This window comes from Pyrus communis, chromosome 15 (genome assembly GCF_041283825.1).
Source record: "Pyrus communis isolate YQ-2024b chromosome 15, ASM4128382v1, whole genome shotgun sequence".
Lineage (NCBI taxonomy): Eukaryota > Viridiplantae > Streptophyta > Magnoliopsida > Rosales > Rosaceae > Pyrus > Pyrus communis.
The window spans coordinates 29485153-29506469 of record NC_142579.1 but is presented as its reverse complement, the minus strand read 5'-3'; the positions used below and the strand labels follow the sequence as shown (position 1 = coordinate 29506469).

Below are 21317 nucleotides of genomic sequence, written 5' to 3'. Positions count from 1 at the left end.
TATAAAAAGGGGAAGAATTTTTATTTTTTTTAAAATGCTGGAATGTAGAAAAAAAAATAAAGAGGGGAGTCTGCCTTCCTCCCTTGACTCTTTTCAATTCAACATGTACAACTAATTAAGGCATATATCCTCGCTTTGAGTTACGGGTGGACTTTGACCACTACTTTTCTAACCTACCTCTGTCTCTCTCTCTCCCTCCCTTCCCTGGCTGCTTCTCTTCTCATCCTTTCTACTTTTCAAGTCCTTACGAACTAGAAACATCTAATTTTATCTCTCATCATCTGTCTCCTTCCTCTTCTTCCTCTTTCAGTTTCTTCCATCATTAATATGAACGCTTTCTTTTAATATTCTTATCTATGTGTATAAATATCACCATTTTTCAAATCTCCCTCATCTGTGCCAGCTTCTTCCATGATTAAAGCCACTATTAATCTGCTCACATCTTTCCCCAACATATATTCATGCTGTTTGGCCCTATACTTTTCATTTTGACAAGTGATAGTATATTCTACATTAAATTCATCTAGGAGAAGAACTTAGGTGTATAATGAGAATACATTGCTCTAGCCAACTTAGCTAAACTCAGGTTTGCTAAGCCCTATACTTGTTATCTTATTATGACTTTCCCTTTGCCGCCTTCTAGTTAAACGACTCTTCTTATTCTCTGTAGCTCATCAGGTTCTGCATATAAATCAAGATGAATAAGGAGCACACATATTGGGTAGGGTCATCCTATAGTCATGACCAAAAGACATAAAGGTCGATTGAAGTGTAGCGGGGAGATCCAGAGACTCCCATTTCCCACCCTTGTCTATGGACACTGCCTTCCACCTAGATGAAGGTTCTCGCGCCAATTTCCTTCGACTTGTCATGCAATCTTTTGGCTGCTTTTACATTTGCCTGTGGTCTTATATGCCACCTCCTTCTAAGTATGTATGCATCATTCCTCTCTCACTCTCCGTCTCACACACACATCGAATGTGGAAGGAGCTCGTATTAATGTTGGTTTGATGTGTTCGTGCAGCTGCTTATTCTTTCTCGATGGTGTCTATGATGAAGAAAATCAACCAAGCTCTTCTTCCGGCATTTTGGCTCGGCGGCTTTTCGATGAGTATCGGCTATCAGTTTTCAAAGTCCTCGAAAACGAGTGCGTAACTAAGCATATTGGTTTGCTTCTAATTATTAATGTTGCTATTTCTCATAAGTTTTTTGCTGCATGTATATATGTACATGATCAGATGTGTTCCAGGATTCGCTTTCAGGAATAGTTTTTCATTTGTGGAGTTGCAAGAAATGGACCTACAAAGACTGGCATCAGATGATAAACAGAGGCAATTTTATCGGGTAACTAATTTAAAATATAACTGAAGTACATTCATTAATTTACTCGGGCAAGATATCGTGCGCTAATTGAGTATTTTTAATCTGCTTGTAACAGGAAGCAAGGATTAAGGTTTGTTCATATTGGTCTACAACATTAATTAACGGATAAAAATCTTCAAATTGAATACTTTTGCATATATGATCTTTAGATGATGACAAAGAGAATGAATTATTCCGATTATGATATTCTGATGGTAAAGATTCATTAATCGAGAGGGAGGAAATAAGTAGGTTCCCGCATAAGGGGAACACAAGCATTATCCTTAATTAATCGGTATTTTCCTCTTATAGTTTCCTCTTAAATTACAGACTGCAGTTTTCATGGGGTGCAAGAGTGGAGAAATTGAGCTGGGCTTGTCCAATGTGTCTCAAGTAAGACCAAGTCATAACCTAACTTGGAATTATTTTTCTGAAAAAAATTTGGTTACACGGAGGTTTCGAACCCTGAACCTACCATAACCCGCCCCCACCAGGCTGATCCAAGTGGCTTTTAATTATATTAAGAATCTTAATGCATAATTGAGGTTTATAATTAACTAATTTATTTGTTGTTGTTTTGCAGATAAATATAAAAAGAGAAATAATGAGAACCTGGTTGCCAGAAGTTTTTCCAGGACAATTATCTCCACATACAGAAGTTGCCAGCAGGTCAATCAACGGTCAGCAACAATATCCAGCTTCATCATCTTCATCTTCTTTGAGATCACTTTCCACAATGGATAGTCCTGAATATTCCTCCCTCCTCTTCAACATTCCCACCACCACCACTACTATTTCTCATAACATCCCAGAACTCTTTACACAATTATCTTCCAATCCCTTGCAACCAATCAATACTAGTTCATTGGAACCTTTACCAACCATAAATCTCGTTACTACTACTTCTTCTACTGGTGCTACTAGTCCTCATCAACAAGCCATTCAAGCAATTTCTCAAATCCGAAACATCCAATTCCCAACTCCGGAGATCGAAGATGCCACGATGACAAGAGCCATCCTTACAGTTCTATCTTCTTCTTCATATCAACCACCCCCACAAACTAATCCACCTTCTTCTTCTACTACTGATCGTCATTTGCAAACTCCAAAGGCCAGTGCTTTCAAGAGTTACAACACCTCAGCTTTAGCCCCAAGAACGCAAATGGATGCTAATTTACGCCTGCAAAACATGCACAAGCGATCCATTTCCTTCTTGAGAAGATTGAATCTAATGAGGCTTCGCGAAGGTATCCAAGCCACCCGCCCCACAAGCAGCCAGTTGCATCATATGATATCAGAGCGCAAAAGGCGTGAGAAGCTCAATGAAAGCTTTCATAAATTGAAATCACTACTTCCCCCGGGAACCAAGGTATTTAACATGCATATATACTCTGTTGTATAACAGGATATTGGACCGTACTGGATTGCATTGGACTACAATAAACAATACTAAACTAGATTATATTGAGCGTAGTTTTAGTATTCCAGTTCAGTCAAATACGGTCCAGTATAGCTATATATTAATTTACACATTTGTTGGGCAATGCATTAGAACATCTTTCTCTTTTTTGCATTGGTATACATATTGGTTTCGTTGCAATCGTGATTAATTAAATTTTTTGGTAGTGTAGAAAGACAAAGCCTCAGTTCTTACAACTGCAAGGGAGTACTTGACTAGTTTAAAAGCTCAAGTTGCTGAGCTTAGCAAAAGAAACCAGCAGTTAGAGGCAAGGCTCTTGCCACTTACCAGCTTAGGAGCTAATGAAGCAGCAGCAGCTGCAGGCTCCTCAAATGAAAGAGTTAGTCTTACGGTTACGAGTGTATCAACCGAATCATCCCCGGATCAAGATGAGCAAATTATTGACTTGCAAGTGATTCTAAGATCACAAGAGAGTTGCACCGAAGATATGGTGATCCGCATTTTGGAATTCTTGAAGCGGGTTGAGAATGTAAGCTTGATGTCCATGGAAGCCAATACTTGGATATCAGAATCAAATTCTAACATCAACCGCGTAATCTTGAGATTAAGAGTTCATCAGGTATGTAATAAAATACTTACAAATTTCTTAAACGCATTGATTATTAAAATGCTCCCTGGTATTGAAGCATGTGTGAATGAAATTCACCTAGGGTATACAGAACACCTTTTATAAGCTTTTACAACTACAAAAAGTTAAAACAGCAAAAAACAATGGAATAATACGTACACGTAGGGATTTGAACATAGGAGATTGAGTATAAAGATAAACGTTCATAACCACTTAAATTACAAGCTTGCTTTTGAGAGAGTTGATATGTAGCCTTGTTAATTTTATGTTGATCAATGTTAACCTAGGTTGAGTTTTCTTTGATTGTTGTAGATTTAATGTGCTAACTACACAAATAATTGAAGGGTTTAATGAGGTCACTGATTAGCAATGAGAAGGGAAATTAGAAGGAAATTGAGTAGTTGCTTTATTCTTTTCACAGGGCACCGAATGGAACGAGGCTGCCTTCCAGGAAGCAGTGAGAAGGGTGGTTGCTGACTTAGTACGTAGGATCGACTAGTCTTTTTGTTTATTTTTTATGGTCCAAATAGTAGGACTAGTCAAGATTTTGATATATGGATTGCATTCTACTTTTGCCCATTGATGCTTCCCAATTCGAACCCTATCACATGCGGGATAGCCACCATTTAATCAAACATATCAATTTCATTCATTTCATTGTGTTTATTGACCAAAAACTAATTTTTTTTTTTTTCTTCGATTAAAAGTGTAGAATACTTTTTAAGATTTTTTTATTTTTTTATAGAAAGGTAACAGTTTTCACTAATTTGTCTTTTTTTCATAAGAGATTTATATTGCAGAGAAATGTTAAGAAGTTTTTTTTCAAAAAAATGGAATCTTTATAGACTCTCTGTTACCTTATGTTTTTTTTCATAATTTTTATAATATTAGCGCGAAAATTAACGTTAAAATATGAAATGTCAGATTGTCTATGAAATATCTTATTTTGAGAGTCTTCAGAACATTTCTCTTTATTATATTTTATATTATTATTTAATCATCTGTTAATTATACCACAATTGTTGGGAGCTTGGGATGGTTTTGTTGGGAGCTCCAGCAGTCGGGGGTCAGTCAAGCCCACCAAATATAAGTCTTTGTTTTCCATCTTCTCTTTTTTGAGTTCTTTGTTTCTTGGTACGAATTTATGTTGCCCAAATTGACTGCAAATAAAAAGAAAACCGCCAATACGACCCAAAAAGGGATTGGGTAATGATGCAGAAAAACAGTATTCAAAGTATTGGACTATTGGTACGTCAAATATTCACTTTTTCAATAGTTGCTTTAAGAGAAAGGATTCTCATCGGATTCTCAGGATTTCGAAAATCCTTTAATCACATTCATTTATTATATATCGTGAGGCCAATTGTCAGATACTGTTTATATTCAATTTTAAATAAAAAAAATTCATAATAATTTCTGATCCCATAATATACGATAAAATGATATGATCGAAGGATGATCTTCCTGGTTGCTTCAAAACCACTTATAATATTTTCCCAGTTGGCAGCTACAGTCAAAACGACTTATAACATTTTCACAGCTGGCAGCTACATCCATCTGCCACGTCAAGTTGAGTGGTTGAGGCTGAGATAGGATTCATGTATCAAACATCTTAGATTAATGATATTTAAATCCCATTTGTCTTTAGTCATTTGGCCACGATATCTGCTTTTGAAATTCTAGGGTCTTGTAAGGGAATAAGTAAAGGGGTTTGGAGACGGCGGTTTTGACCCTATTGTGTGTGGCATGCACTTGTTCAAAAAATAGAATAGTTATGTTAGTTTTTAATTTAATTTTACGAACCTTCTGCCATCCTACTTAATTAATCTGTAGAAATCTTCCAATAATTGCAAAGATAAAAATTAGTAGTAAGTAGAGCAGAATCGATTTTTAATAAAGCATGTAAATATTTTCATAAAAAAAAGGTAGAATTGGTTAATAATTCTAGTAAAATAAAATCAAAGTAATGGGTAACTTAGGTCAAATCGGTGGATAACTGTAGTATTGTTAATAGCTGTAACCATATTTATCTAAATAGGGAAGTAATTCGAATACAAAATCTTAAATGTAAAGATAAATACTTTTAACTAATTGAATTATAAGAATTATAAGCTATGTTAGCAAAGTTTAGAGTTATTATTTTAGTGGGCTTTTAGGGAGCAATACTAGTAGCTTTTCGCACTCTAAAGGGCTTAGTACTTTTCTCACTTGTAGTCCCCCTGGGTAGGCTGAAAGTTTTGGTTTACAATCTATTCCTAATTTTATATGGAAATGGTAAACCAACAAAGTTTTTTTGAAATTCATTAATATTGTTTAATTGTAGCATTGTTTGTTGGTTGTGATTACAATTGTAGGGGGGGAAATAGTGAAGTAAAAGATTATCTAAAAATGCAAAGTACATGAAATGGTAATTTCGGATAATGAACAAAGCATTATCATTCTTGGATAAACATATTAATGTGGTGCAATAATATCAATCAATTTGTTAATTAGCTCATAATTAACACGCCTAGAACGGTGGTTCAGGCATCGATTCTCGCTATGATGTGCTTCAGGCACAACGATTGCACCAATAGGTCGAGCTTGATGATTCTTCATCAACAGTTGATTCTGCGCAAGAAGTAAAGAAAATATCAAATCCGAAAACTTAATGAACTTTTAAGCTCTATATTGTTGTTGCAAGACAATATTGGTCGTAGAGAAGGTCGAATAGGCCTTCTCCAGGAGATCCTCTTCGATCAAGTTCTCGTTACAGAACTTGAGTAGTGATCATATTCGACAAACTTTAGAATTGAATTCATTCATAGACTTAAAAGTCCTCGAAGCACAAATGCTACCAGTCGTGTCTTACTTCAAGCAAGAAGATGTCCCTTTGGTGATCAAAACGATCGGCCAAATGACCCATAAAGCTCATGGATCTTCCTCACTAAGGTACTCAATTTGCAGTGCATCATGAATGTGTCTTCAGATGACGATCATGGCAGTGACTTTCTCAGCTTTGCCAACCGAGTTATCCGTCTCAACTTCAATGGATGCTCGTAAATTCTTAGCGATAAGGTGGAGCTTCACATCTTGGACCCACTTGAGGTAATTTCTTTTGGAGACCTCTAAAGCAATAAAGTCGAGTTCGCATAAATTCGACATGTTCCTGTCAAAAAATAAATGGACGAGAATGTGGTTAGTGTAATGGAGACAAAGCAATCCATTCACATAGCAATTGGGTTCTAATAGACATGTATTGGTTGAAATTTACATGAAAAACTTCGGGTTTTCATGAGTGATGTTTTAAGAAAACTTTGGGTTTTCAAAATGCATATTTTTCGAAAACTTTGGATTTCGAAAGATTTATGAATTTCAGGTTCATGCATACCTGTAAACAAACATAAATATATACAAAAAATATGCAACAAATATATGCATGTAAGTCTTCGAGGCCTACGATAATAGTTGAATTAAATATTGGACTTGGGGCCAAATTTGGAGGTTGGGCGAAAAAATTAAAACCCCAAAAGGCCTAAAAACTAGACAATAAAAATGGGCCAAAGCCCACGGGTGGTCTTTACAAATAAGTACTGTGAGGCCCAGGCCCAAAACTGGGCTGAAATCGAGTTGGGCTAGTTTGTAGGCCCAATTTCATAGAGGTGTAGGCTGTAGGCCCAAGAGATCAGAGACCCAAAATGGGCGTGGATCCTGTGCGGTGCACCGAAGCACCAGCTGCTGGCTGGGATTGCGTGCGCGCAGAGAACGAATGCACCAGCACAAGGTTGGGATCGAGTGTGGCGCAGAGCAGGGACACCAAAGCCCATGTGGGCTGGTGTCGCATGGGCTGAGCAAGAGTGGAAACGGGCCGCGATTGCAGGCAAAAAAAAAAAAAAAATCTGTTTTTTTTTTTTCTACTGCAGGCCGAGGTGAATCCATGCCCAAAGGGTCGTCGTTTGGTCCAACCAAAAATCCTAGCCGTGCTAGGTGAGTTCAACGGGGAAGAAAATTGAAGCCATCGTTTCTGGCGGCGATGCTTTGGTTGGGAAAACCTCATGGAAAGATCGTGGTTCAACGGCGACTACGGTGGTGAATGGAGAAAGGTTAAATCTCAACGTTTCAAAAATCAAATCGGATTTTTCGAGAAATTCCGATGAGATTCGAAGTCAAGGCTCGTCGGAGACGAGCTTCTGGTCGTCGGGGACGGGGGCCGGTGGGTCGAGGCATTGTTGAAGGCCAAAACACTAAAGTTTAATTATTTTTTCAATTTTAATTCAATATATATAATTCATAGCAATATCAATTCACAAAATTTAACAATTATGAATATAAAGCATATACAATTTATGTAGAATTTAAATTTCGTAAACGTAAAGTTGGGTCATGCATTATAGTGAATGTTCATGTTATCAAGGCTGCAAGAATATCGAGATAAAAATCGTTGTTTTGGAAGAATCTGATTGCGTGATGATATTAATAAAGGGGCTTTTAGATCTAGGTCCAAAAATATAGAGTGTTTTTAGGAATGAGTCCAGTTATCTAATTATATGTTTTTATTTCTTTTATACTCATTTTATATTTTCTAAAAATATTAAAAATCAATTAAAATTTTCTAATATTATGCATTTTCCAACTCCAAAAGAATATATTTAATATCTTATAACAAAAATACTAATATACTAACATAAATTTATCTACAAAACATTCTACCCTAACTCAAGTAACAAATATATGAATGTATATAATACCTATACGTGAGATATGAAACCTAATTAAAATGTAGAAAAAACATAACATACCTACAAGTAAGACACATTAATCTGTGACAGGTTGATTATAAAAAAAGAATCTGTCATATAGGTAGATAAATATAATTAACCTGTGATATAGGTTGATTATAAAAATTAAAAATAAAATCTATAAATGGGGTTTAAAGTAGGAGGAAGAACGAGAAATAACAAAAAGATAAATAAAAAGAAATAAGCAAAGAGATAATTGGGAAGAAATTTGACTTTTATAATAAATCTTATCATTGAACAGATAACTATTGATAATTAAATAATTAAATATAACAAATTGGACTTATTTTAATAAACTGGACTATTCCTACTATTGGCTCAAAAAATTGGACTTATATCAAGTTTCCCCATTAATAAACTGGTTTGATACAGAAAAATTCCACATCAGATTCTTTAGTGCAGCGAAGAAGCGTACTGAAAACGTGTTGTAGACAATTTATCTGGCAAGGGAGAGAGGGGTAGAGAAATATGTGATATTTTGAAGGAGTTATTCCCCTAATGCCTTTATTTATAGTAATAAGGAGGAGAATAATCATTTTCCTCCAGAGAAATACAATTTTAATAGGAAAAAAATAATTAATAATCAAATCTATCTAGAATTTACACAATCATACTTTAATATAATACCTATAACAGTTTACTCATTTATCGTTCACTGCATTTTCTGCGGGAGCCTGCGTGCTCTGGACATACATCATATATAGGCTTGAGAGGCTTATGGGAAGCCTACTCTTATTGCTCTACACGTTTTTAGTTCTTTATTTCCGTCGTTAATTTGTATGTGAATACGGTATTTGGGAAGACCACCAAACAATATGTTGTTCCATCCTGGACCATCGCGTAGGGTTACCGATTTTGATCTGCACGGATGGTATGATTATGCGATGGTCCGAGATCAACCGTTTCCAAATTTACGAAAACAGATGAGTGCGAATAGCAGTCGTGTGTGCTTAAAATCGCAGTGTGCCGGATTCAAAGTTTTGATGATCGATGTGGTAGTGAGTGCGCAGCGATAATGTTCGACTGCTCATTCCCAAATTACCACCCCGACAGAGGGTAATGTACTAGTCGGACGATGTGAGAACTACGTCAACAAGTAGTCTGAAGTGGTGAGAAAAATCGGCAACGAGAGCTCGAAATAGAATTCACTAAACAATATATAACATTCCGTTTGGTAAATCAAATGATATATAACACTGACCTCACTGACATACAAACTGTAGCTGAACAAGTAATGACAAGCTGCATCCTTCCCAAATTCCCCCCTTTTGACCCCACAAAATTTCACCACATCCATGTCATTCCAAGGACAGCAGGTGATTCTACTAGCTGCTCGGGAGAATGCAGTAGCCGCTCCCCTATAGCATCGAACCCTGCCAGGTAAAAACTTATCTCCACAGTTTGAGGCCATCGTTCACTTACGCTCCTACTGCAGTAACTGCATCTTCGTCAGTAGAATCAGGTGAAACAATTTCCTCTGCAGGACCTTCACCCATGAGTTCTGTTTCTGCTTCCCTGGCTGCCACATCATCAACTAGCTTCTCCGTGAGCTTTGCTGTAAGTTCCTCCAGAGCAGTACTATTCTCGGACAAAAACCTTTTTAAAGCATCCTTGCCACGGAAATTTTGACCGTTTAAGTCATACATTGCACCAGCCTTCGTGATGAATTTGTTTTTCAATCCCAAATCAATGATCTCGGATTCCCGACATATACCCTTACCAAACTCAAGCTCTATCTGAACAGTTCTAAATGGAGGGGCAAGTTTGTTCTTCACTATCTTCACTTGAACTTGACTTCCTAAAGTCTGCATGGAAAATTAACTTGTTTGAAAAGGATGCATCAATAACATAGCATCTAATCCTCAAACCAAAAAAAATAAAAAAAAAATGCACAAAAGAACATGTAAATAGGCCATGTTACTCTATTCAGGTAATTTTTTTTATCAGATGACTGGATAGTCACTGAAAGTAGCCTATATAAAACCAAGATAATTTCAGGCTTCATTAAATGGATACTCAACGACAATTCAAAGTTTCAAATAAGCCTAGGTAATGGCTACCAGGCGAACTACCTCACTCCAAGAAGCGAAGTTCAAATTCATGAACAAAATTGAAAAATGGTACCGATACCTACCTCTTCACCCTTCTTTACAAGTCCTATTCTCCTCATATTAAGGCGCACTGAAGCATAAAACTTCAAAGCATTGCCGCCACAAGTAACTTCAGTTGGCCCACCAAATCCTCCAAAAGTAGAAAGCTTTGCCCTCACCTAAAAATAGACAAACAATTAGAGATGTCTAAGCTCTGAACAAATATTCATGAAATGGTGAATATCAAATTATCTTCAGATAATAAACCCATAAATTTTAGAAAATGGAAGTTATATACAAAAGTTTTCACACAAGTCAAGTGAAACCATATAAATTTCACAAAATGAAAAGATTTGTATGTTACATAATAGTATCACACATAATAGTGAAATCGAACGAACACTGGTACCTGATTTGTAAAGATTAATATTGTCTGTGATAGAGATAAAGAGTGACTCAATTTGCGAAGTGCCTGGCTCATTAGTCTAGCCTGCATTGCCATATGAGCATCACCCATCTCGCCATCAAGTTCACCTTTAGGCACAAGTGCGGCCACCTGTAATCATATGGAAAGCATTCATCTACCGTACAATGGAAAAGACAAACTCTGTCTAAAAACATATACAAAAGCCTCATGAGATGATATGAAGGTGAAAAATATTCAATAAGAACAAAAACCAAAGAGAATTTATAAGAACACATCTCAACGAACATGGAAAACGCTAATGTGAATAAACTGCCCTGAAAACAAAATGTTACTGAAAAGCACCTTACTTACACTGTCAATAACAACAACATCAACTGAACCACTCCGGATTAGAGTGTCTACAAGACTGAGAGCTTGCTCACCACAATCAGGTTGTGATAGAAGCAGATTCTCAGTGTTTACCCCAATAGACTGAGCCAGTGTAGGATCAAGAGCATGCTCAGCGTCAACAAAAACACATGTCCCTACATAAATTAAGTTGCATAAGACAAGAAACTATCATGACAGACAGCAGCCAACAGAAAAATCACCAACAGAAGATTGTTAATATGTTAATTGACATCAACAGAGTAACCCACACCAAAAGATGGTCTCATTGATTCTTCATTAGTAAATGTTGAAACATGAAGAATTTACATTTTACACACGAGCCATACCATTAAATGTGCATCAAACGCAAAGAGTAAATGCCCAATGCATGGCTCGCTTCAACATTTCAAACTTAAAGATAAGAGAAATTTACTAGTTTTTCTAGAGTAGATCAACAAGGAAAAAAAAAAAGATATAGGTGCTGTAGATGCAGGGGAAGAGACACAGTGATAGATAGCATCAGATAAACACTCCAAAAACCTGTTCAAATTCTAAGAAACCGAGATGATTTGGAAACACATTTTAGATGTGTGTGTGTGTGTGTGTGGAAGTACTGTGTTAACCTATAACGAACAACTGAAACAAAGAACGAAAAAGTAAGTGTCTTTCGCATATAACAGCCATACCATGTTCGATATGTGAAGTGTAATATGTTAATTTACCACCAAATAATAGTAAGAAATGTCAGTCTAACCTCCTTGCTTCTGTGATTCGGCTATTACATGAAGAGCCAGAGTAGTTTTCCCAGAAGCCTCAGGACCGTATATCTCCACAACACGTCCCTGCAGAAACTCAACAAATGAAAATCACAAGAAGCAAATACATATTCTGTGGTGAAGTACAAGGTCAAATCTGTCTCGCGTCCTATGCAAAAAAAAAAAAAAAACATTCATATGACCAAGACTACAAGTTATAAGCGCTATAATGACCCTAAACATTTAGCTGATTATGTATGCATGATACCTTCGGAAATCCACCAATTCCCAGTGCTATGTCCAAAGAAAAAGAACCCGTAGATACCACTGGGACTTGTCTAGGAGAGACAGACCGACCAAGCCACATTATAGATCCCTTTCCAAATGAGGATGTAATTTGATCAAGAGCTTGCTTCAGGGCTAACTCCTTCTTCGACAAATTCTCATCACAGGAGTCACTTCCATCCGACTTAGATTTCTTTCTACCTTCAGACAGAATTTCAAATTTTTTAACTCATAAGGAGCACAAACCATGTTTTGTGTCAGCACATAATGGATAATAGTGGTCCTATTATAACAAGTTAGTAATCAATCAGTAAAATTCCACGCCATACAGAATACACTTCATGCAATGCAATCGTTCGGACGAGGCCACAAAGTTATTGAAGTTTACAACAAATCTTAATACCATCACACTGTCTCTTTTTCGGTCCAGTTTTCACTCTTATTTTCTGATTAGCAATCAAATACAGTATTCCTTGATATACTTAAAACTCCCTTATAAAATGTGCGAATTCATTCGAAACAAATACAAAAAATGTAACATTTCCCGAATGCAACTTATTAAAAGCATCAAGAAAAATTAAATTAAAAAAAAAAAAAAAACTAAAAGCAAGCACCTTTAGAAGAAAAATTGCAAAACTGAGTAGATGTCCCTAATATTCCTCTCTGATTCACCTGCGAAACAAAGCAAACAAAAAATTAGATGCCGGAAACTCATAAATCATAATTTTGATTAATTCAGACACTATTTTTCCTAAACTTTCCTAGTAACCAAACAGAAGGTTACAATATTCAGAAAGAAAAACTTTCGTGTTTCACAAATGAAGAAATGGAAAACCTGTGGCGGGAATAGGAAACGTTTCATAGAAAAACCGTTTCGGAGAAGCCTCGCCATAGGTGACAACCTCCAAGCTTCTCTCCGGAATCAAATTCGTGAAGAGATGAGCGAGGTAAAAGGTGACGGAAAATCAATTTCCCGAAGCCATGCATATGAAGGCACTGGCAGAGGAAGAGGGAGAAAGAGAGTCTGGGTTTTAGGGTTTTGGGGTTTATTTCCCTCCTTTTTGAAATGCTGGAGTATCGCAGTGAGAAGCGGAAGAGTGTCAGAGTGGAGAGTGGAGACCTGACTGTTGGGCTCACGACCCATTTTACAATGGGCCTTTCCCATAACCTCACTCCAATTTTGTTTTCATTTTTATTATACAAAAACGATACTAAAGGAGAGAAATACGATAGTATAAACTTCGAATGCATGGATAAATGCTCGGATAATGTTTAGCTCTGGTGAAGGCCAAGTCATTCCTTCAATAGCGACATGACATTATTTCATCGCATTAGTACAAGTGAATAATAAATTGACTCACCATACAACTTAGAATGCATTTATGCCTTTTAAGTTGGTTCATTTGGATTTCCTTAAAAACAAAAGTTAAATAAATTGGAAGCCTGATTCCTCCACTTGTTTTTAAATGAACACTACTAAGCAGGGGTGGATGTTGGGTGAGTTGGTCAAGTTGGACTTCAACTTGTTAGCCAACCCAATAGGCTCGGGTTGACATTATTGAAACCTATTTCCCTCCAAGAAAATGGACAAACCAAGTCAATCAAACCATTCAAAGGTAGGTTGGTTTTGGTGGGTTCAACGGGTTGTGAATTATTTACTTTCTTTCTTATTCTTAAAGTGAGTACGAGGATAAATAATCCAAAATACACGTCATAATAAACTTAAATAACGTGAATTTCGTTGTAGAATAACTATTTGTTACTTAATATTTAGATTTCATCATTTAACTAAAGTACAAATAAACAAGTGTGTTTAAACAACAATTAATTTTATGTATATGTCATGTAAATACATTTAGGTTTAAGAAGTGTTGATATTCATGTAAGAATTATTGATATTCATGTGAGTCGATTTCAATCGGATTAAAAATACCTCAACCCAACCAACCAACCTATTGAACAGGTGGTGGGGTTTCAACCAGAAAATGATTTTTTTAAAGTTTACAACCCAGCCCTGCCCAACGAATTTTGATTGAGTTGGTCGGGTTGATTGGTAAACCCATTGAAGTGCCCACCCTACTTCCAAATTCTTAAAAATAAGCGTGTTTGAAGAAAGAGTGCGTTTAAAATGACAAAAAAGCACGTTTAAGAAAAGTGATTTTAGAACCGTTTGTTAAAAAACTAATGAATCTTTAAAAAACACTTGAAACATTTCTTGCAATGTGATTCAAAAATGCATTTCTACCGTTTTGGGAATAATACTTCAGGCGCCTAAAAGAAAAATAATGAAACTTTAGGCATCGGTTGCTATCTCGCGAACAACTAAACAATCCACTGGAAGGAAAAAAAGGCCACATCTCGAGTACAACTTATACAAAATGAGTAGACGGATTTAACCCCCAACAGTGACCCGTTTCAATTGTAGGGTGCTGAATTTCAACACATCATTGTTTTACTGAATTGGGTCACCACGTGTTAGTGAACCCATTCCATATAAGTCATCATACACAAATCATTAATAGATTACTAAGCAACGTTGTCCATCAAATTCCAACATAGGTCAACAGATCACAATGACATCCAAACCATCTTCGTCACATTCGCCCTAACCAACATGGAAAAGAAGACCAATGACTCCGACTATCACTCATCATATAGCGTAAGGTAAAAAAATACATTGACCATATAAAACTGCCCAGCAACCATTTTCTATTAAAACAGTCTCAAGGTCCAACAAGAACTCGCAGCTACTAGCCCGCCTTTCCGAAACAATCATATTCTACTGCTGTTTGCATTCTGGAGGCCGCTCACCCTGCTCCCCGACTTGTGCTCTTGCATTCTTCTACATTTATATAACACAAGTGATCAGTATATGCATACAAATAGTTCATTTTCGACGCAACAAAACTCGTATAAGATCTTCAACTTATAAACAAATTTAAGCAACTAGGCAACATACCTTGTGACTGGCCGATGTCTGCATCAGAATCAATTCCACAAAAAAACAATAACCGTCAGTTCAAACTACAATAATTACAAGGAAGAGAAAAATGCAAGCGGAGACAGATGATCCAAATTCTACAAACACTGCACCTTCTTTTTGGTTTTGCCTTCATCTTCATCGTCTTCATCCTCCTCGTCTTCTTCGTCCTCATCTTCTTCCTCTTCATCATCTTCCTCTTCGTCGTCTTCATCTTCGTCTTCCAAGTCACCAAAATCTTCTCCCTCAATAGCCTCTCCAGTAAACCATGAAACAGCATGAGGGATGATCTTATCTCGAATGGTAGACCTGCACAAAAATGAGTGAGAAAAAACAATTTAAACAACGCACTGAATTAGAAAATTACCAAAATATATAGCACTAGTAACAAGCTCAGAAATCCGTCTACGGGTAGAAGTTATAAACTCACCCAATGTCATAATCTTGTTCCATCTGGTTTTGCAGTTCCTCAGCCTGTTGAAAAAGTGGTACAAATAAGAAACTACAAAAAAAAATAAGCCTTAAAGACAAACAAAATCCCTTAAAGATAAACAAAAAGTAAAGAAGAGAGTGTTACAGCATCTTCATCAATATCTTCATCGTCCTCAGGGACTTGAGGTGGACTGAAAAAGTTGAAGAAACTTTCGCAATTTTCAGTTCTAGTTATTGGCTTAGCATTCTTAGATCCCTTCTTAGGCTTCTTCTTAAGAAGCTTCTGTGTCAAGCATTTAGCAGGATACCATTCAATCTCGGTCCTACAAACCACCAGGTACCAGATATTGTAAGTATGTACAAACAACCATGTATAAGCCACCTTGGTAACAGAAGTATAAACTAAGAAACCTAACTATTTAGCACAAGGCAAGGCGGGAACCGAACTTACCCTATTGCTTTCTCGAGAATGGGTTCATCTTCATCAATCATGTGGTATGTCTTTGTCAAGACAGAGTTCTTAAAAAAGGGATTGGTGTCAAAGTAGAACTCCAGTTTGAATCCCTTAGGGTTATCTATCCTAAACCACTTGATGTCTCTAAGATATTTAAGAGCACCTTCATCACGCTCAGATATCTGGTGATAGGAAAATAAATAAGAAACAATTGAGCTGACAACAACAATATAATTATAAACATCAAATATGAGAACTTTATGCACAAATAACCACCTCCTCAGCTAGCACTTCGTTGTTTTTCATTGCATTGAGCCAGAAATCAGGCACTCCTTTTTCTGCAAAATAAATACGCAAACAAAAGAATTAATATTTGCCAACAATAAATAAAACCTATATGGGTTCTGACTCCTGAATAACTATCAAGAGTATACCTTCAGAATCTTTACCCTCTTCATCTGTTGCTGCTTCATTAGTATCGCCTTCAGCTTCAACAACACCATTTACGATCTCGTATCTCTGCAGAGTGATCAGTACAAATTATTTTAAAACCAAATACATACAAAGAAATGGAGTTTTGCTCCTCATGCACAATATAGTAATAGACCTACAAGCAAAACAGAACCTAAAATGCAGTTAAAAAATAAGATCAATCACACTAACACAGGCTACGGGTGCCACATCTACCTCGTTCAAGTAGAGTTGTGACAAGCCACTAAACCACATAGTCGTACAGAATCCACATAAAGCAGCAAGGATGAACTATTCATGTTCCAATATAAGATACATAATCAGTGCGGTATGTAGAACAGTAGAATACCTTGGTATACAAAGGTTGATACAATTTCTGATACTTGGCTTCGAGAGCTGCTCTCTCCTCGAAAAACTTTGCCTCAAGTTCATCATGTTGGGTCTGTAAGTAAAGAGAATCTCAGGGTGTTTCACACTCGGGATAATATACGCACTTTTTTTCATATCCCATCACATAATACTAAAACAGTGCTCAAGAAGTTGCACTCAACAAACAACACCATCAGTTCATGAGATATCAACTCCAACCAATTTGTCAATTAAAATGAATATTTTGCACAATCCCAAGTAAAACCTCAACCAGAACTCCAATTGTAAAAAATTGTAAAACTATAATATGTAGCGGAAATCCGTCATATCAATCAAAATTATGCTAACTAAATAAAATTATAAATGATACAAGGGTTTAATCTTATTAATTAGTTAATCAAATAAAGTATGTAAAGACATGAAACTATGAGTAATCCAGTATATCAAAGCACTAAACTACAAGCTTCGGAGCGAGAGAGAATCATGCCTGGATTTCTCTAAGAACATCGACGCGCTTTCTGACAACAGGCGATAGGCTCTCGAGGATATCAGAGTGCTGCCCGGCCAGACTCTCTATCTTATTCTGCAAAACACACAAGAAAAACAAACTCCATAAGCCAATCAAACACTTAACTTCTTTGTTCTAACAAACAGACAGAAATCCAATCAAACTATAAAATTGAAATTTCCTTCTATAGTAACAGAATAAAAATCTGTTTGGTTGCCGAGAAAATTGAATACTGACTTTGAGAGCATTGACGAGGCCGGCTCGATCCACGTCGTTGAGAGCTTCAGAAACAAAAAAAAAAAAAAAAAAAAAAACAGAAGCCGAGTAAGATCACCGCATCGGATAATACAAAAATCAGAAGAGAGAGGGGAGGAGAGAAAGAGAGTACCACCAGAGGAGAGATCGGACATGTTGATGTTATCCTTGTCGCTGCTCATTCCGATTTGCAGAGAAAGAGGGAGGGAGGAGGAGGAAGAAGAAGGCGGCAAAGCTAAAACCCTAGAAGCGGTGGGAGGGGGAGGAAAAGGGCAATGGGGATTTCAAAACGTGGCCTCCGTTAAATCCTCTCTACCCTTTTAAAAACCTAACCCCCTCTCTCTCCTCTCTCTCTCTCTCTCTCTCTCTCTGTGGGTATTATTGTGGATGGTAGTGCTGATCTGTCCAAAATTTAAAATATTTCTAATTTTCTTGTATACATTGGGCTTGATTTGGTGGCAATGAGGCCCAAAATTATGTTTTATCTTCTTTGTTCTAAAAAAGAATTTGAGGAAATATTCACTTAATGATTATACTCGTACAAGAGTAACGTTCTTTTTTCAAATGTGCGGTATCTTGCTGCGTTGGATCGTCAGTCTTGAACCAAACGAACAAACAAAATCATTAGCTAATTAATAAGTCATATGCAGTTGGAAATGATTTTAAAATAACTGAAAATATTTTGAGATTCAAAAACACATAAAGTGTCTCATGCAAGAAGCATCAGTGATGTGTCTTTTGTGGATAGCATTTCAAGTGTTTTTTCATGATTTACTTGCATTTTTTTTTAAGGATTGGTTCAAAGACATTTCATCAAAAGTGCTTTCAACTATTTTAAAGGTAGTTCCAAACGAGCCAATACGTTACTAATTACTTGTGTTTTTATGTTAAAAGGATTTTTTTAGGCATGTTTTCACGTTCAGCTATATCATGGATCGCATGCTTGCTTACAAAAATGTATTGAGAAAATTTATAATATCGTGATGTGTTTGAAAGAAAAAGTTAAAATCATCTAGGTCATAGAAGCATTTTCTGAATAAGTACTTGTCATATGCTTCTTCAGGAAGCACTTGTGTTTCAACAAAAAAAATTAATGTACTTCTAGCAAAGCTGCACAAGTGCTTCCTACAAAAGCAATCCCAAACTAGCCTCAATTATCTTTGCATTTTCACATAGAAAAATAGAAAATGACAACGATCATGAGGTGATACCAAGAACAAGCTTGAAGGTCATTACACAAACTAAACAAAATCAAACATTCAATACAATAGTATTCTGGAACACTTTAGCTATTTAGATAGCACTTATGCCTACATCTGAAGTTAAGTACTGGTTATCTCTTCACAAGCCGTTTAGAATTGACCGATATCAAGCCGCTTATCCTGCAATCCAATATGAAAGATTGTTTCTTGCAACCCCTCTTGCCTCCAAAAAGATACAAAGAAACGACCTTATGAATTTTGGGAAATGGAAGATCTTGGGCCGTCTTAACCAACGTTTTCAGTGCTTTCCGCATCTTTCCCTTGATCACCACTAGCTGCTGGCTTCTCAGGAGTCACGAACCGTCCACTCATAGGATCAACAGGTCGTGTGTCACGTGGCCCTCCCTTACGTCCCATTGCCACCATTGGTGGTGGAGGCAACAGCCCTGCTCTGAAAAGAATGCGCTGCACGGGATCTGAAGGCTGAGCTCCTACAGATAGCCAATACCTGCAAAAAGAGTGAACAAAAATTTATCGGATACAGTATATAAACCTAATTTCAAAACACAAGAAACTTTAGCAGCTAATACTCTAGCAAAAGAAAACTAAAATACGACAGGAGACATTAACTATCTCCTAAGCCTCCTAGAAAAAGTTGTTTCGGCTTCTCAGTATTTCAAAACAATTCCTTAACCTTCAACTTAAAGTAGCCACATAATTACAATAAGCACAGAATCAAGCACCTCCACGATTTTTTTTGGACGAAAGCAACTCCATGATTGAGATCTAGATAACTGACAATAATTTCCACAAACATAATCCATTGATCAAAATGTCACAACTTTTCAGTGAGCACCGAGCACATATGCTCCATATGTATAGACTCGAAAAACATCTAGCCTCCGTCATCATTAGCGGGTCAAGATTTACACTTGATTAACGTCCACACGGCACACCCTTCAGTACTGGCACATAAGCCATTAAAAGTTAACCCTAACTGTCGAGCGATAATTTGTATATGCTGATATGCATGAGGAACAATAGGAAGCATATAATCAACTACATCACAACTTCCCAAAGTTAAAACTAAAAACATTGATTATGATTCTTGAATAACTGGGGACAAAAAAATCGAATTTTAACTGATAAACAAGTACCACTGCAGGCAATTCACAGATAATTAAACATACGAAATGAGACTTGCCGAAAGACACTTACTTCACTCTTTCAAAGTTCAGACCCATTCGTTTTCCACCATCTTGGCCTGTAAAATTACATAAACATTGCAGAGCATTAGCATATCACTAACTGTATTACTCAGATGACAAAAAGCCCAATACTTTCTCTGACTATTCACATTCAAAATCTGGTAGACATAATTTTCAAACATTTTCTTCGCAGCCAAACACCATCCATCTGAATTTTGCACAAAATTCAGTAAATTATGCTTTACCAATATAAACATGCTACTTCCATTAAACAAATCGCAATCAGAAACTCGAAAATGTTTGAAAAAAACTATAAATTACGAAATCAAATACAAAGACACAGAAGCGAGAGAAGACCTGGCAAGGGATTGTAGTAGCCCAAGACTTCGAGGTGCTTGCCGTCTCTCGGAGATCGGCTATCGGCGGCCATGACGCGATAAAACGGCCTGTTTTTGCATCCGAATCTCGCCAATCGGATCCTGACCACCATTTTCTCGGCTCGACCAAACGATCGGCTGGGAAAACTCAGTAAGTCCACACTGCGCTTATCTGCTTTCCAGGGTTTAAGGAACTGAGAATTAGAAAGTTTAGGATCCGTATTCTAGCTCTTCGGGTCCAATTTTAAAACCGGTTTGACCGAATAGTTCTTGGGGCCTATTTAAACTACGTTTGCAAAAGGGCATAATCGGGGACACACATTTTAATATCTATTTTGTAAGGTTTATTGGAATGTATTTTAACGATTCAACTGTTTATTTTTTTGATATTTTGTCAAATATCATGACTACAAAAAATTTCTCAAATTCGAAATCATTTAACCATTTGATTAAAAGATAGTCATTTTAGTGTTAAATGAAAAATCGTATTCATCAATAAACTTCAATACAAAAGAATGTCTTAATAGTTTTCTTTTTTTTATTGGTCTAATGTTTTGTAAAGATGATTTATGAATGTTAAATTGAAAAATAAACGGTTTGATTTTTAGAAAAATTTACGAAATATGCCATACAAAATAGGTCTCAAATGTGTGTGAAAAAATAAATATCCCCTTAACCCTAACCCATTTTGAAAAAGCTAAAAGCAAAATGTATTTGCCAACTAAAAATGTTTGTGACATCGTTTAGAAAAAAACAAAAAATTATGTAAGTATTTTCTAGATAAGTACTTAGGTCTCGTTATGAATTTACTTAGGTAGAAATTATTTTTGTTCGTTTCAGAAAGAAAAAAAATTGTTTATGAACATTATTGGGGTATGCTTATAATAAATATGACAATTTTTTATTAAAATTTCAAGTAATTCTAAAATACTTAAGTTATTCCTGAA

At 36.4% G+C, this 21317-nt stretch overlaps 4 protein-coding genes across 13 annotated transcripts; 1 reads left to right on the top strand and 3 right to left on the bottom strand.

The window, feature by feature from the left end:
• The first annotated feature begins 231 nt into the window (after positions 1-231).
• Positions 232-4062, top strand: LOC137711232 (putative transcription factor bHLH041). 8 transcript variants are annotated; one of them, XM_088685231.1, is made up of 9 exons: positions 232-586; positions 671-929; positions 1025-1147; positions 1263-1344; positions 1439-1453; positions 1693-1755; positions 1946-2731; positions 2994-3401; positions 3832-4062. In XM_088685231.1, the coding sequence occupies exons 2-9, from the start codon at positions 814-816 to the stop codon at positions 3907-3909; spliced, it is 1671 nt and encodes a 556-aa protein (XP_088541357.1). In that variant the 5' UTR covers positions 232-586; positions 671-813; the 3' UTR covers positions 3910-4062. The 8 variants fall into 8 exon arrangements, with proteins under 8 accessions (XP_088541357.1, XP_088541359.1, XP_088541354.1 ...); XM_088685228.1 differs by having other exon boundaries at positions 233-586; positions 679-929; positions 1239-1344; XM_088685226.1 differs by having other exon boundaries at positions 233-586; positions 1239-1344.
• A 5236-nt stretch (positions 4063-9298) lies between these two features.
• LOC137746358 (DNA repair protein recA homolog 3, mitochondrial) lies at positions 9299-13228 on the bottom strand. 2 transcript variants are annotated; one of them, XM_068486427.2, is made up of 8 exons: positions 12950-13228; positions 12729-12786; positions 12098-12315; positions 11829-11916; positions 11057-11229; positions 10688-10834; positions 10323-10457; positions 9299-9993 (listed from the first exon to the last, which is right to left on the bottom strand). In XM_068486427.2, exons 1-8 carry the CDS (start codon positions 13004-13006, stop codon positions 9607-9609), a joined length of 1263 nt encoding a protein of 420 aa, XP_068342528.2. In that variant the 5' UTR covers positions 13007-13228; the 3' UTR covers positions 9299-9606. The 2 variants fall into 2 exon arrangements, with proteins under 2 accessions (XP_068342528.2, XP_068342527.2); XM_068486426.2 differs by having other exon boundaries at positions 11048-11229; positions 12950-13205.
• Positions 13229-14618: 1390 nt separating this feature from the next.
• Positions 14619-17986, bottom strand: LOC137736107 (nucleosome assembly protein 1;2). 2 transcript variants are annotated; one of them, XM_068475441.2, is made up of 12 exons: positions 17717-17986; positions 17566-17609; positions 17308-17403; positions 16801-16893; positions 16415-16499; positions 16257-16318; positions 15978-16162; positions 15672-15849; positions 15525-15568; positions 15208-15403; positions 15074-15091; positions 14619-14956 (listed from the first exon to the last, which is right to left on the bottom strand). In XM_068475441.2, exons 1-12 carry the CDS (start codon positions 17763-17765, stop codon positions 14894-14896), a joined length of 1113 nt encoding a protein of 370 aa, XP_068331542.2. In that variant the 5' UTR covers positions 17766-17986; the 3' UTR covers positions 14619-14893. The 2 variants fall into 2 exon arrangements, with proteins under 2 accessions (XP_068331542.2, XP_068331546.2); XM_068475445.2 differs by having other exon boundaries at positions 17720-17986.
• Positions 17987-18771: 785 nt separating this feature from the next.
• On the bottom strand, positions 18772-20617 carry LOC137714770 (Ribosomal protein S16 family protein). The gene is made up of 3 exons (XM_068453908.2): positions 20351-20617; positions 20004-20049; positions 18772-19293 (listed from the first exon to the last, which is right to left on the bottom strand). The coding sequence occupies exons 1-3, from the start codon at positions 20481-20483 to the stop codon at positions 19071-19073; spliced, it is 402 nt and encodes a 133-aa protein (XP_068310009.1). The 5' UTR covers positions 20484-20617; the 3' UTR covers positions 18772-19070.
• Between the last annotated feature and the right edge of the window lie 700 nt (positions 20618-21317).